At 45.0% G+C, this 15,272-nt stretch overlaps 1 protein-coding gene across 1 annotated transcript in view; it reads left to right on the top strand.

Annotated features, from left to right (window-relative positions):
* Nucleotides 1–15,272, top strand: part of PCDH15 (protocadherin related 15) — a 326,536-nt gene that overhangs the window by 159,229 nt on the left and 152,035 nt on the right. The window contains exons 11-12 of the mRNA XM_009637544.2: nucleotides 6,120–6,254; nucleotides 7,313–7,462. Of these exons, the coding sequence (XP_009635839.1) occupies nucleotides 6,120–6,254; nucleotides 7,313–7,462 (285 nt within the window). The remainder of the gene's footprint in view (nucleotides 1–6,119; nucleotides 6,255–7,312; nucleotides 7,463–15,272) is intronic.

The following is a 15,272-nucleotide window of genomic DNA, read 5'->3' as shown; positions in this document are numbered from 1 at the left end:
CTCAGCATTCCTAGCCATTGCGTACTACTCAGCTACCAAGGTGTTCCCCGACGCCACGTGCAGCGTCCTGATGGATAAACTCGGGGCGTAAGGTAATTTGTGCAGTGCTCCTTAGAACACAGAAGTGATGTTACGTTTATAAGGTGTGCCGGCGTGTGTTCAAAAGCGTTTAGCATGTCCCAGCAGGCGTTCAGAAAAGGGCCTGTGCGGTAACCCCGATGGGGCTGCGGATGCCACAGCCCGGCGCAGCCTCCCCGGGCAGTGCAAGGTGGTGCTGGGCACTTACGACCACAGGTTCCTCTCCAGATCCTCTTCTACCAGACCGGTTTCTTGTCCTATGCTTCCACTGTCTGTGAAGGTGAAGTCAAGCTACGTGGATGATTCCTCAACATCTGTGTTTCCAGGGAACTTGTGGGAAATTTTAAAGAATGGTTATTTTACATAAAGGCGTCTCAGTAGCAACCCGAGAGGACAGAGCAAATAATGGATGAAATAACTTTCAAATGTAACTACGAATGCAGGTTATGGATTTTCAATGATATATCCAGATCAGGAAAAATAATGGATCTTTTTTAGCCAGGAGTACTGAAGCATTTTAACTACTGAAGTGTTTTTCTCTGCTATTTGGCTGATTGCTTTATCTTTCACTGCTGGTGTTTGAACTTGCCTTGCAGCTGGTACTCTCTGGAGAGGAGAGTTCTCATAGTGCTGCTGTCCCCGCACAGCCCTTCCGTGGCAGACGGGTAGTCACACTACAAAATAATGATTCAGGAATTATTCTTCTCCAATGTAACAGTCCATTACTATCATTACTAAAACAAACAAAAGGGAAAGGCAAAGGGGAAAAGGCTGCTTCTCTTCCTTTAGGATTTATAAAGAGGCTTTTTTTCTTTTCCGAATCTTTCCACTTAAGAAGGAAAAATAAAGATCTGAGCATCGAATCACTACCATAGCATTGTATTTCTTCCTTTATTTGTGGAGGATGAGTACCTAATGTTTCCTGCCTTCTGAAGCTATTCTTTCTCTCTCGGAGTTTCTTGGAGTCCACAAGGGATTTGTTTCCTGTAGATCTGCCCTGTTCCACACAAATGCCATTGCTGATTAGTGGCAGTGCTGAAGATGCTGGTGTTTGCTTCTCGCCCTCTCCCGGGAGCAGCTCATTTGTATGAGGAACAGAAGATGGTTTTGTCAAAACTCTTCTGTCAGCTTTTCATTCAGGCAGGGGCATGGCCCTTCGCACCTCAACTTGAAAAATCTGAAAAGCTTTGCGGCGCTTCTTAGTGCCTGACTTCATAGGCACGGTTGTGCCTCAGCCCTTGCCTTGTGCAGGGGCTGGAGAGGTTTTGGTGGTGACTGAAAGAATTCAGAATTAAAGCACTGCTCAGCATCCATCCTGGTTCTCTCATTAGTCTCTTGACATCTTGTCCTCCAAAGTGGAGGCGACGTAAATGGTGAAGAGCTTTTTTATTATTATTTTAATTTGTACAATTAAATACTATTTAAATGACCTAACTTTAAAGAAAAAAATGTTTAAGGAGAAAAAATTATTCATAAGGTGTTCTGGGCAAAGTCTTCTCAGCCTGTTTTACCTCCCCTAGTTTTCCAGTTGCTCAGAATTTAGACTTGCTTTGTTCTCCTTGGGTTCTGTTGATCTAAGCCGTTGTACCACTAAAGCCATCACGAAGATTTCTCAGCAAGCTGTGCTTCGGGTTGTTTTTCTGATATCTAATGGCAGTGTTGAAGGTGCAGGAAATTCCCCCCAGATGCTGTGTCTACCTTGTCCATTCCATCCAAGCTGTTGTGAACCTAGAGGACCATCTCATCAGGCCCTGCAGAGCTCATCTCTCACCAGTTAGAGAAGAGCAGAGGGGTCAGTCTGATGGCAAACCCCTTGGCAGCGGGACTGAGAATCTCACTTGCTTTGCCTCTGCAAGATGGTGAATCTCAGATATATTTTTTTTTTCAATGAAAGACATGAGTAGAAAAGATGTTCTGCTTTCACCCAGAAATGAGGAGGGCAAATGCTGGAAAAGTCTCTTCAACAAAACAATCTCTTCCGTGGGCGTTTCAGTGCTGATCATCCTCCACATGAAGGATGTTGGAAAACCAAGATGTGTCATTAAACCGTCTTTGTTATCGCTACAGCTTTTTGGAGACAAGCCTGTGCAATCAGGAAACCTAAGCACTTCTGATACTTCTGGAGCTGGTTCTGGCTACCCTGGAGAATTTAACAGCCAAATATATTCCCCTCTAAAAAGTCCTTGGGGATGTTGAAACGCAGACAGAATACGTGTCATTGTCTGCCTGTTCTTGACAATATCATGTAATTTGGGTTTAATCTTAGAAAACTGTTTGCTTTAGGAAAAGCTTGTAAGCCCCCGCGGGAGGAAAGGAGCAGCAGAAATGGAATGTGAACATCCGCGCAGGCTTTCAGACTTCAGGAATTTCTTCAGAGAGTTTCAACCAGAACAAATTCAAACCCGGGCTTTGTTTATTAAGAGCGCACTGGGGCACTTTCTGTGTCTCATTTTGTCATGTTTTTGTCTGTAACCATTTGTTCCCCAAATGTTCTGCTTTTATGATGTCCACAGGTATCAGGTTTGTGTTTCTTTGCTTGTATTCATTTTGTATCACGTGTTTTTCTTTGTAGCTTGCACCAGGTGCCATTCCCGTAGGTATTGGGTATTATGTTTGCAAAATTTCTTTTTGTTTTAATTGCGTGATTTGTTTACTTCTTTCCCCCTGTCCTCCTCCATTTTTCTCTGCCCTATTGACGTTTGAGACTGGGACTGTCACTTGTTTTGTGAAGCCTGCAAAGAGCCCTTTAAGCACATTGGACCAGATTAATTTAGCGCATAAAGTCGTACCGTGGCTGCTTTGTGATTGCTTTATGTTCATTAATTAATTCTGTGTCTTTATAGAATTCTTAAGTAAATTTAAATTTTTTTTTTTTTGTAATTACCTACTACTCAGTTTGAAGTATGCAATCCACACCAGGTTTGAACTGTGTGCTTGAAATGGTTCTTGCAGGCTGCATGCGTACTCTTTTGTGTGGATTCTGGTAGTTTTCTACTTAAAACGAAGCGCTAAACAGTTCGGCAGAGACCAGCTGGTCTACGTGACCCAGTAATGTACCCAGAAATCACAACGCTTCAGTCCAGGCCCCAAATGAAAATAATAGCTGAAAAAATGGAAGTATTGGGAATAGCGTTGGCAGCACGGATGGACTGTGTCCCCTGGTTGTGCTCCCTCGCAGTATCTGCCACCTACAGTGCTCACAGTTAAGTTGACCAGAGTTTCTTTCAGCATAAAATATGATAAAAATGTAAAAGCATAACAATGCCAAGATTAAGGAAATAAATTGCTTTGTAGGTCTGACATGCAGGGAAAGCAGAAATAGGCATTGATTGCAGGAAAGGCAATTTAACTCACGCATTAAGATAAAGTTTCTGATACAAGAAGAGCTAAGGAATAGGATAGATTACTTGGGGAGTGCAGGGAGGGGATCTCCATCGTTGGTTTTTCTCAGGAACAAATTAGGAAAAAAATACCGTTTATTAGTGTTCAAAATGGCATGACAATCAAGAACGGTAACAACTAACCAGGGGAGTTGTAAATTAAATTTTTGACTGACTTTGTAGTGTCTACAAAGTGAACCATTATTGGCAATTACCTTCTGTAATTTTTCATGGGGAAAAAAAGAGATTGCCGTTTGCATTGCTGGCTGTAAAATGAATTTTAATTTTACTGAGAGCTGGCATAGTTGCAGCAAAGCTTTAGGCAGTAGGAAACCACTCATTTGGAACACTTTGATATGTCTTTCACGTAGCTTTCGGCAACTGAAACGGTTTCTCATTTAAATAGTATAATCCTAGCCTTCCAAAATGTGTGCTTTAGAGTATTTTGGATTGCTAAAAGAAGTTTCTCTTTCTCCTTCTGTCACACCGGTCTGTCCTCGTAGTTGTTCGTTACGACGTTTAGTGCATGTTAGGGTTCGCTCGAGCGTGTATGCCTGCTCTCCTGTAGGGACTGGTGAATTAACAGTGCTCTGGTTTTGTTAATTATGCCGGAACGACAATAGCGGCAGGGTGGGAGTTTGGATTTTTGTGGTGTTTTGGGTTCAGGGTGTGAAAATGTTCAGAGAAGAAACCCCCATCCCTGGGAACGTTCCAGGCCAGGTTGGCCGGGGCTGTGAGCAACCTGATGTGGTTCAAGGTGTCCCTGCTCCTGCAGGGGGGTTGGGCTGGGTGGGCTCTGGGGGTTCCTTCCCACCCAAACCATTCTAGGATTCTATGATTAAGCACATCATGCTACTTTTTGGATAATTTGTTGAATTCGGCTGTTTCTGACTGCGTCCGTGTGTCCTGCTCCGTATGGGGCGGGTTCTGTAGAACTGCGTTGGGAAGTAGCTGGTAAAAACACTTTTGAAGTTACGCCTCGTGCAGCCACTGGGTTTTCTGTTATGTTTTATTCATGGTACTCGTCCTCTGATTTCTCATCTCCACATCATTTGGGGCCGTTCAAAACAGTTTTTATCAGACTCATCTCCCAGCCTTTTATGTTTTGCCCGATCACATTTGTATTCCTCTTTTGTAACCTCGCCTCATACAGCAGAAATAAACTAAATAACTAATGACCAAGAGTAGCACATTAAGTCAGGTTAAATTAACCAGATTAATGTACAAGGACACAGAGATGTTTGTTGGAATACTGTAGGCGATAAAAGGTAATGTAGCTTATTTTAACATTTAACTGTAATATAGAGTGACCCTTGCAGTCTAATCAGTTTAATAACTCAACAGCATCTTTAAAGAGATGGGGGAAGATGCTGAGATATTTCATCCTGGTCGTCACGGTCCACATTTCTGTCATTTCAACCACACAGACCCCCCAGAGAAGTGCCTAAATTTGTGGGGCTTTTCAGAACCACCAGGGCGTACAGAGCTTCAGCAGCCTTTTTGCCTGCTCTCTGCTGGCATCCAGCAGCCGGCAGGGTGAGGACGAGGGGTAGGGGGCCAGTCTGCAGCTTTGTCTCCATCTGGTGAGTTCACGTTGGAAGGAACTGGCTTGAGGTTCTGGATTTTAATTGATGTGCTCTGTTCCCTGTGAATACAGCAATAACTCCTGATTCTGCCCATGGCAGGAACATGGCTCCCCCTTTATGGTAGCTGGGATTCCGTTTGCCCCCCAAATTAATTTCTGGCTTTTTCCCCGGGGAACATTTCGTTCTTCTTCCTCATACTCTTACAAATCTGCCAACCGCGCTAGGAGAAAGGATGGAAATGGGAGGATGAGTTCCTGGCTGGTTGCTCAGGATTTCTCCTGCGGCATTGCCCCATCTTTGTGTTGCCGTGTGGTTTTGCACCGCTCGTGGTGCTTGCCCAGTTGTACACGGAGCCATCCAGACCCGAAATCTGTGTTCCCAGCAGGCTGCCTAGGGAAGTCACAGGTAACAAATTTACAATGCCTCGACTTACCTTTTTTTTTTTTTTTTTGTCCTCTTTACCTTAAAATGTTAATTCCTATCGAAAATTATACCACAGTTGCTTTACTGTGTTTTCACCTGATCAACTGAGAGATTGATAATTCTGCATCAATATCTTTGATTCTTTTCGAGGCATAAAGAGAATCCCCGAGCAGCATCAATTTACCGATACGCTTCAACACGTATGATTATCTTTTTTCATTGCATCAACCCAACTGGTTTATTGCTCCATTAATCAAGATAAGTTTTGTTTTGTTTTTAATGTGGTTGAAGGCAAGTGCTTAAATCTGTTTTCTTATACTGGTAATTCATATTTGGCTTAAAAATTACAGTTTTAATGAAAAAAAAGCACCATTTAAAACTAGCAGATACAGGTATTTGTTTACCGTTGGATTTCCTTTATAGGCTAAAGTGTATTTTTAATACATTTTTCATCAAGAAGATGAGTGGTTTAGATCAGCAGTGTTACTTTTTACGGGTTTTTTTTAGTTTTGTAGGTTCAGCCAGTCACCGTGTTGGCCCTTTCTGCTTATTTAGGTTTCAACTAAAACAAGCACTTGCATTGAGTAATTGGAAACTTAATGGTATCTATGACTTTATAATAAAATGCTCTTTTTTTTAATGTTGTTTAAAGACCAAGGATCCCCAGCTCCATCTCTTTCTCAACGACTACAATACGTTTTTCACTGTGACTCAGAGTGGCATCACCCGCTACCTTACCCTGCTGCAGCCTGTTGACAGAGAAGTCCAGCAGCTTTACACCTTCTCGGTAAGCTAAATGCCCTCAGAGGCACTTCAGGCATTGCTCAGAGCACGTGTTGAGAAATCTTTAGTTATAACATCGCTGTAAGCCCTTAAAATGGCACTGAGGGATGAGCAGCAGCAACACTGGGGGGGCTGGGAGGAGTTGATAATTGGAGTAGTGCGCTCTTCCAAAACGCTTGTGTTTGGTTTGATAGCAACATTCCAGATCCCCCTCCCAGCATCTCCTCCACGGTCCTGGGCTTGTAGCCTGCTCCTCACCACCCTCCCACGGGACAGTCCAGCTCTCCTCTTCTGTACTTTTTCTTTTCTCAGCCCTTGAGCTGGGAAGATGACGCCTGTAATGGCCTTTTGGCTTCATTTAAGTACAAAATAAAAAAAAGTAGGGTAGCATAAACCACAGCCAGCAGTATTTAAAAAACAAAAAGAAACTTAAATGGACTTAATCTCCCTCAGGCATTTCCCAGTCTGTGAGTAAACATCTTAACAGCCCTACAATAATTGGCAAATGTGCTGTTTTTTTTCTGCAGGGGTTCCCAATCAATGCCTCCCTATTTTCTGTCTGCCTGACATTTGAAAGGAGAGCTCAGATTTCCTCTGTGGAGTAAGAAGGCTCTTTAAGTCCCGCCTAGAACGATGTCTTTGAGGTTTAAGGTGGGTATAGCAGCTCCTGCGTGTGTCCTGTGGCCCCAGGTGAGACCTGCAGTGTCCCATGGGTCCCTGAGGTCTGGGGCCAGGCCCTGCTCCTTGAGGGCATGCGGTGCCCTTCCAGTGGGGATCAAGCCTCAGATCCTGGCCCCGACCCTGGGGCACAGTTATCCCCCCTCGTGCCTCCTGCTAACCTGACACAGTATGTTTTTAAAGGCAGTGTTTTGCTTTTGCCCTGAGTCTTGCACGCTGCAGGCTGAAGCCTCCTGTAGTTTTAAGTGCAGACAAAAATGAAATGCTGATTTTTAGTTGTCATACTGTATTTTCTCATAGTTGGAACTGTATTAAGAACACACCATTACAATATGTTCCTGTTCTGCTTTTTTTTTTTTTTTTTTTTTTTTTTGTACCCTGAAGATGACAGCTTCTGATGGTGTACAGGAGAGCGTCCCGGTGACAGTCAATATCCTGGTGATCGATGCAAATGATAATTCCCCAACCTTCTCCAATATATCATACAATGTCAAGATTTATACAGATATGAAGCCTGGGGAAGGCGTTATAAAGGTAATTTTAGGTCTTTTTATTTGCTTTGTTAATTCACTTTTTGTTGGCAGTAGATGGTCTTGTTACTACAAATTGGAAACGCACTGAAAACAGCTAGAAATGGAGTTTGGGTGTCTCCATCCGCTTCATTAGTTACACAGCTATGGACAAGTTGCTAATACTCAATGATAGGCCGGTCTTAGACGCAGAGTGGCAGTTCAGCTGTTTCACCTGAAGTCTTACAAACCTGTTCATCTGAAAAAATCTCAAAAGAAAAAGCTGTTCTCCTGTATTAGCAGGATATTAAAGTAGAACATTTTGGGAGAACAGGTGAACCGTCCAGTAGAACGTAACCAGAAGTGTTTTACCACGTCATAAAACCTTTTGGTTTTTAGAGAAGCCTAGAGCCGTTTGTTTGTAGAGCAAATGAGCGGTGAAAAATGTGTTGAACACACTGGAGGGAAGCAGTTGTAATTAACGTTTGCAAACAGCCATTTACGTCTCAGTGCAGACTGGAGGTGAATCCTGGCTGCGCTGAAGGTAACGGAAAAAGGCTTTTTTAGGGGTAATTCTTAGAATCTCAGCCGTGCTCCTGAGTGCTTCCAGTCTGGATGGATGAGAAGGCAAGATGCTGTGAGTGAGGTCGGCATTCAAGGACAGTAGAAGACAGTGGGAGTACTGTAAAAAAATACATATTCATCAGCTGACTTAAGTCATAAAATACCATTTTCTGGAATATAATCAGGAATTAAGCATTTGAAGGTAGCAGTGATTTAACGGTTTTAGGAGAGTTCAGTGCCTCTTCTGGCATATGCCCTACCTGAGCTGCCTTGACTTGCTGCATTTGCTACCTTCAGATCTTCGCTAATGTTACTCTTCTCCTTTCATCGGTCTGGGCTACAAGTGCTTAAAAAGCATCAGAGAGAGCCATGGGGACATTTTCAGCAAGGTTTGAGGGAAAGATAAAGGCTTTAAGCGTAATTAAGTTCCTTCAAGCTATGCACAAGGCTGCGTGGAAGAAGAGAGACCAAATGCTGTTGTCCTGAAGGAGCAAAAGGCAGGTAGAGCTCCGGAGCTGTGCGTAGGCTTTGACTTCAGGAGCTGTATTTGCAACCACTCATGAGCTCCTAACTCCCTGAATAAATGTGGATTTGGGGAGTGCAATACATTCATTTGATATTTAAGGCACAGAGACACATGCAGTGATGAAAACATTTAAATCAAGGGGTTTTTTTTCCTAAAACATAAACACTTTAGTCCAAAAAGAAATCCTTAGGGTTATCTCATGGCCCTTGTGCAGGGCATCAGGCAAGGTAGTGTGCCACGGGTTTGAAGTGTCTATCTGAGTGGGTTTTCCTCTTAAAGGTGCCTGTGCCAGGAAACATGAGGCAGAAGGTGCCGCTAAATGAGGTAGCGTGTGTGAAAAGAACGGTTTCGGTACCCAGAGTTGGCCTTCAGGATGCTCTGAGCCGCCCGAGTTGCGGTTATGATGCTTTGGATGAAGTAGAGCAGCCGCTGTGCTTTTCCAAAGCGGCTGCAATGCTGAAGGACTTCAGCCTGCACGGGGAATGTGCTGTTCCCAGGGTTTGTACTTCCTGGTGGGTCAACCCCAAATGTTTGCAGACCCCGGAGGCGTGCAAGGAGCAGGAGTCGTAAATTGTTCCTTCTGGGAAAAAGCAAGAGGGCATCTCTGAATTAGCTTAGTGGGGAATTAGCTTTAGTGGGAACACAAATTCCTTCTTCCTGAGCAGGTTTGGTCTGAGACTGTTGTGTTCCCGCTCCCCCACTGCCCATCGCAGCGGTTACCCCTTGCCTTCCCACGCCGACGCTGTGTAACCGCTTGCGTAAAGAGCATCGGCCAGATCATTGAACTTAGGCAGATTAGAAACGTGGCAGGGATGAAAATAAGGGCAGAAATGGTAAGAAGAAAAGCTTAGCTGTAAATATTGCACAGAGCATTTGGACGGAGCTAATGCCTGAAGTGGATCTGGCACAGGTCCCTTCTGGAATGCTATTGGGAAGTTAGAAATGAGTGGTGGGGAAACCTTAAACTTGCCTCTGCTAAAGATTACGGTTATTTTGGAAAACCTAAGCGTTCTGAGCGTGAGGTTTTTTCCCTCCTCCACGCTTCTGTCCGCAGGGTCAACTCCTGGTTGCTTTCAGACTGTGTGAGTTATTAATGTGGTCAGGGATGGAGGGTAGAAAATTCCGGCTGTTTCGAGAGAGGGGTTGGATTTCAACTAATCTTACACTGCCAGATGCTCCGAGTCCATAAACAAACTGACATTAAAAACCCCTAAGAGTCACCTTAAGATTTCTGCGGGCTGTGATAGCGCCAGTAGTGATGAGTTCAGGCTGCTTGGGGTATTTGGGAAGTTGCTCACCTTGTTACTTTGCCTGGGCTGCAGGCACCGAGTCTTTCATTCGGTGTTACAGGAGTCTGAGAAATGGGATTTGTCCTGGGGAGTTAGGAGTAGCCCCCCGAGTCTGTGGTGCCACAAACACCCGTGGGTTTCCTGAGGCCAGGGTATGTGCTGCCTGATCACTGCTTGCTTCTGCTTTATGGAGTAGCTCTCAAACGGCTGCTTTTTTTTTTTATTTTATTTTATTTTTTATTTTTAAACTGCACACACAGTGATTTTGATGGTGCACTTAGCTTGTTCGCTACATGCAGAGCACTCATCCTGTAACCCTACCTCATCATCGGTTTAAGAATCATTTGAGATTCTCTGCTGTGAGATGACGATCAGCTGTGATAGCTCCCAGAGGAGAATGACCCAGGTCAGATATGATTACTATGTAAAAACCACTTTCTCTAATAGAGAAAGTAGGTTAGGAAAAGAACATTGACCTCAGTGAATCTGTACAACCCCATAATCATTTGCACATAAGCACTGGCTGGCACTTAACTCTCTGCTCAGACTTATTTTCTGAGATGATCAAGAAAGTATTTCTTTTATGATCATCTTTCCACAAAAATGTGAATTTCTGATAGAGCAGTGCAAGTGCCCTCATAGAATCCTAGAATGGTTTGGGTGGGAAGGGACCCCCAGAGGTCACCCAGTCCAACCCCCCTGCAGGGAGCAGGGACACCTTGAACCACATCAGGTTGCTCACAGCCCCTCATGGAGCTGTTGCTTTGCTTTCATTATCCTGAGGGTAATAAAGGGATTAAGATTTTTTTTTTTTTTTATTTTGCTGAGTGCAGTTGTGTGAAAATATACAAATAACCCCAATTTGTACTTGCTTGTTGTCCCATTTTGTGGGATTTGTTTTGATTTTACTCCTGAAAAAAAAACCCAACCCAAACATATTAATAGTTAATAGTTTAGACTGTGTTTGCTGTCTGATACACTCTTAAAAAAAAAAAAGTAAATTAAAAAATCCTTAGGCTCTGCTTGAAAATAACCACAAATAACAGGAAAAAAAATTCATTACAAGAGAAACTCAATTTTTTTTTACCCAATTTTCCCCCCCCCTTGGGTGGTTGGGCATTTCCCTCCTTCCCTTGTTCCCTTCAAGAGAAGTGAGCAAAGCAGTGGAAGCAAATCCATGTGCTGCTGAGTTGCACTGGTTTCCTCCGGGAGCCTGGTGGTGGCGGTGGGTGATCTGCGTTTGCCCTCCAGTTGTACCTGTCAGCGTTGGGTGGCCGCTTGCGTGTTGTTCCGGGGGTTGGTGGGAATCGCGATTCAGGAGCTGGTCCCCTCTCCAGGAGCGACCTCCCTCCGCTGCCTGAGGGTGCAGAGTGGGGCAGGAGATTTGGGCAGGGTCGTGGCGGTATCGTCGGGGCGATGAAAGCACCCTTGGTTTGGGAAGGTTTCGTTTCCGTTGTCAGCTCCAAGTGCTTGGGAGATGTTTGAGGCCTTGGTTGAGGAGCGTATGTCCTCAGTGAAGTTGAAATGTCTGTACCTTCTGTCCCCTTCAGCGTCAGAATTCCTTGCCTGATTTTTCCTTCTGCTTTTAGGGGTACTTTACTGTGCTCCCTGAGGGAGGCAACAGCTGATTGAGAAATCTGTCACTTAAAACAGTTAAAGATGCAGTAAATAATTATTATTGCTAGAAAGACTGAATAATACTAAACTTATCAAAGTACTTAATTCCATCTTTTTTATACTATTATAATTTCGCTGACCTGTTTTCCACTTTTCTATTAGTACTTTATTCCTGTGATTCAGCTACATAAACTGGTTACGCATTGATGGTTGGAGTATGCAGCCGTAAGGCAATAATATTTCACATAAGCAATTTAAATCCACTCTGTTTCTTTAGACATCTCTCACTTCTATATACAGCATAAACTACGCAGGGCACAGAGAATATGGAGCAAGAAATTCCCTGTTGCAGAGGTATGACCTGCGTCCAAGGGCTCTCTTAGAAGAATCCCAGAATCCCAGCCTGGCCGGGGCTGGCAGGGCCCTCGGGAGCTCACCCAGTGCCACCCCCCTGTCCAAGCAGGCTCACCCAGAGCAGGGGGCACAGGACAGCACCCAGGCGGGGGTTGAAGATCTCCAGAGAAGGAGACTCCACAGCCCCCCTGGGCAGCCTGGGCCAGGGCTCGGGCACCCTCACAGTCAACAAGTTCTTCCTCCCGTTCAACTGGAACCTCTTCTGCTTCAGGTTGTGCCCGTGGCCCCTTGTCCCGGCGCTGGGCACCACTGGGAAGAGTCTGGCTCCATCCTCGTGACCCCCACCCTTGAGATATTTGTAGGTGTTGATGAGGTCCCCTCTCAGCCTTCTCTTCTACCAAGCCCAGCTCCCTCAGCCTGTCCTCGTAGGGGAGATGCTCCAGTCCCCCCATCATCCTTGTTGCCCTCCTCTGGACTCTGTCTAGGATTTCCTCATCCTTCTTGAACTGGGGAGCCCAGAATTGGACACGGTACAACTCTTGACTGAAAATGGAAAGCAAGTTACGCAGTGCATTAGTGCATTCCCTGTTCGCTTTGTGCGAGCTGAAACGATTCCTCCTAGGATCACCAGTGCGAGTTGATGCGGAGGTGCTGCCCCGCGTCCTGGTTACGCAGAGCACTTAACATCACACGTCGCGGCATCCGCAGCCATCGCGCTGAAGGTCAGGAATGAAAGCAAAAAGATAAAACACGGTAAAACTGCAGGCAGTAAAGTTTCTATCACTTACCTCCTGCTCACAGCAGAGTCGGTTTCGGGCAGTAACAGTTCTTCCAGTTGTACGCAGGGACAAATTTTATTGAGAGCCATTAAATGAATGCCTCCGCTGGGACTGTTTTGCCGTTACCTCAAATGCGGCTTCTCGGTGCTGGGTCACTTTGTCTCTTCATTCCCCGCACGCAGGCGCGCGTGACTCGAGCCGTCCTGCGTCCGGACACGTGCGAACCGAGGCGTTAGCGGCACGCCTGGGTGTGGGCGGCCGGGCGTATGCTCGTGGCGTACAGCTCTCAAACACGCGCCTTGCTGTAAAGCCACGGAACAATTTAGAGGAAATCTTTGTAAAAGCCCTCTCCAAACCACACTTCAGGTTTTGTTTATGTGGTTATTTGCAACCCTTTGCCTTCAGTCCAGCAGCGTATTAATTTCCGAGTACAAAGCAAACATTTCTTAGCAAAAGCAGAAAACAAACCTGTTTGCATTTCTCAGTAAACGCACTTATATACTCGAGTCAAAATATACTGGGCAATTCATGAAATGTCTGATGGAAGATGCTGCAAAAGGACTTTGGCCTCCTCCGTTAGTGTTACGTTTTCTTAGCTCAAGTTTAGGAATTTCTTCGTAGAATCCTAGAATGTTTTGGGTGGGAAGGGACCCTCAGAGGTCACCCAGCCCAACCCCCCTGCAGGAGCAGGGACACCTTGAACCACATCAGGTTGCTCACAGCCCCGGCCAACCTGGCCTGGAATGTTCCCAGGGATGGGGCCTCCACCCCCTCTCTGGGCAACCCCTGCCAGGATTTCACCACCCTCACTGCAAAGAATTTCTTCCTTAGATCCAGTCTAAGCCTCCCCTGCTTCAGTTTAAAGCCATCCCCCCTTGTCCTGTCCCAGCTGGCCCTACTAAAAAGCTTGTCCCCCCCTTTCCTCTGGGCCCCCTTGAAGCCCTGACCGGCCGCACTCAGCTCTGCCCGCAGCCTTCTCTTCTCCAGGCTGAACACCCCCAACTCTCCCAGCCTGGCCTCAGAGCAGAGGGGCTCCAGCCCTCAGAGCATTTAGTAGCCCTCCCCTGGCCCCGCTCCAACATGGTGAGAGCTTATAGAATCATAGAATCACTTCGGTTGGAAAAGACCGTTAAGATCATCAAGTCCAACCGTTCCCCTAACCCTGCCATCCCACCACTAAACCCTGTCCCTAAGCACCTCATCTATCCTTCTTTTAAATACTTCCAGGGATGGGGACTCTACCACATCCCTGGGCAGCCCCTTCCAGAGCCTGACAACCCTTTCAGTGAAGAAGTTTTTCCTAATGTCTAGCCTAAACTTGCCCTGGCACAACTTCAAACCATTCCCCTTCGTCCTGTCATCTGTTCCCAGGGAGAAGAGGCCGACCCCCACCTCACTACAGCTTCCTGTCAGGCAGTTGTAGAGGGCAATATATATATATAGGGAGAGCTTATATAGCGAGAGCCTAAATAGTGACCAAGAACATGTCTTTGTAAGCTCTAAGGCCGTCATTGTAAGGCTCCAAGAATTTTTCCCTCCAAGAAAAGCTTTGTGCTGCAGTAGAATATGCTCCTATTTTGCTGGACTTCCAATACGTTACACGTTCATGAAATGAAGCTGATGCTGCTGGATGCAAAAAGTTTCTTAGGGAAGTGAAGTAAATCTTGTTTTGTACTTCATTCTGAATATTTTAGACCGTGTTTCTCAAATCTTGTTAACTATGAAGCTCTATCGGTCTGGGACAGCTGGAGATGGAATTTATAGAATCATATATTATAGCAGCTGTTAAGCGTTAATTCTGTCTAATTCTGGTTTTGATTCCTGTTTTTGCCCCCAAAATGTTATTCAAATCACTTCTCTTTTCAAGCATTCAGTATTTGTAAGTTTAATTAACCTTATTAATCTACGTAGTCAATTAATTTCCTTTTTCATGTCATCACAGTTAAATACTGGCCTTGCTCCAAATCCTGTCATTAAATCCTTAGGACCCTGTATTTTGCGTAAAGCCTTTATTTTTTTGCGTGCGTTACTTTTGAAGTTCGGAAGAGAAGGTTATCACAGCACTCTCCTTAACCGGGTCACTTCGTCTGATAGCTGCTCTCGGCGAGGTTCACGAACACGGGCAGTTGTGTGTAGGAACTGTAGAACAAGTGATGAAGGACACGGCGTTTGAGAGGGTTTTGGACTCTAAACCCCAAAAGGGTGCAGACATCTGTTGTATCCGCTGAGCCTTGCTGTGTTAACTCTGAGCGTTGCAGGTTCATATATTGGTGTATCAAGACATCGTATGGTCAGAATGCAAAGCACGTTCCAAACGTGCAGCCTTCCTAGGATGGCTTTTTCAGAATTTCAAAAGCAAATATAGGATGAGATCTGTTCTCCAAAAAAGAACACATGGATATTAATTCATTTTTGAAACCTCTAAGAGATGATCTCTGTCTCATGATTTTTTTTTTTGCGGTATTTCAAGTGTTTATCCTGCCTATGTCTCAAAATACCATAGGAGGATGAATTAAGAAGATTTGCTCGTTCTAGTCCAACCACGATCAGTTTGCATTGTGGGAGGGAAGCATCTGTGACAAAGAAATTCAAATAAAATCCATTTAAATAAAGTTAAATACTTCAGTGTTGGAAATGAGCTTTGGATCACCGTGCTGTGTGTGGAGGGAGCGGAACACCGATTCCTTCCGGAGAAAAGTAACTGAG

This window comes from Egretta garzetta, unplaced genomic scaffold (genome assembly GCF_000687185.1).
Source record: "Egretta garzetta isolate BGI_Z169 unplaced genomic scaffold, ASM68718v1 scaffold234, whole genome shotgun sequence".
NCBI lineage: Eukaryota > Metazoa > Chordata > Aves > Pelecaniformes > Ardeidae > Egretta > Egretta garzetta.
The sequence above is the reverse complement of the archived record's forward strand: the minus strand, read 5'-3'. Positions and strand labels throughout refer to the sequence as shown.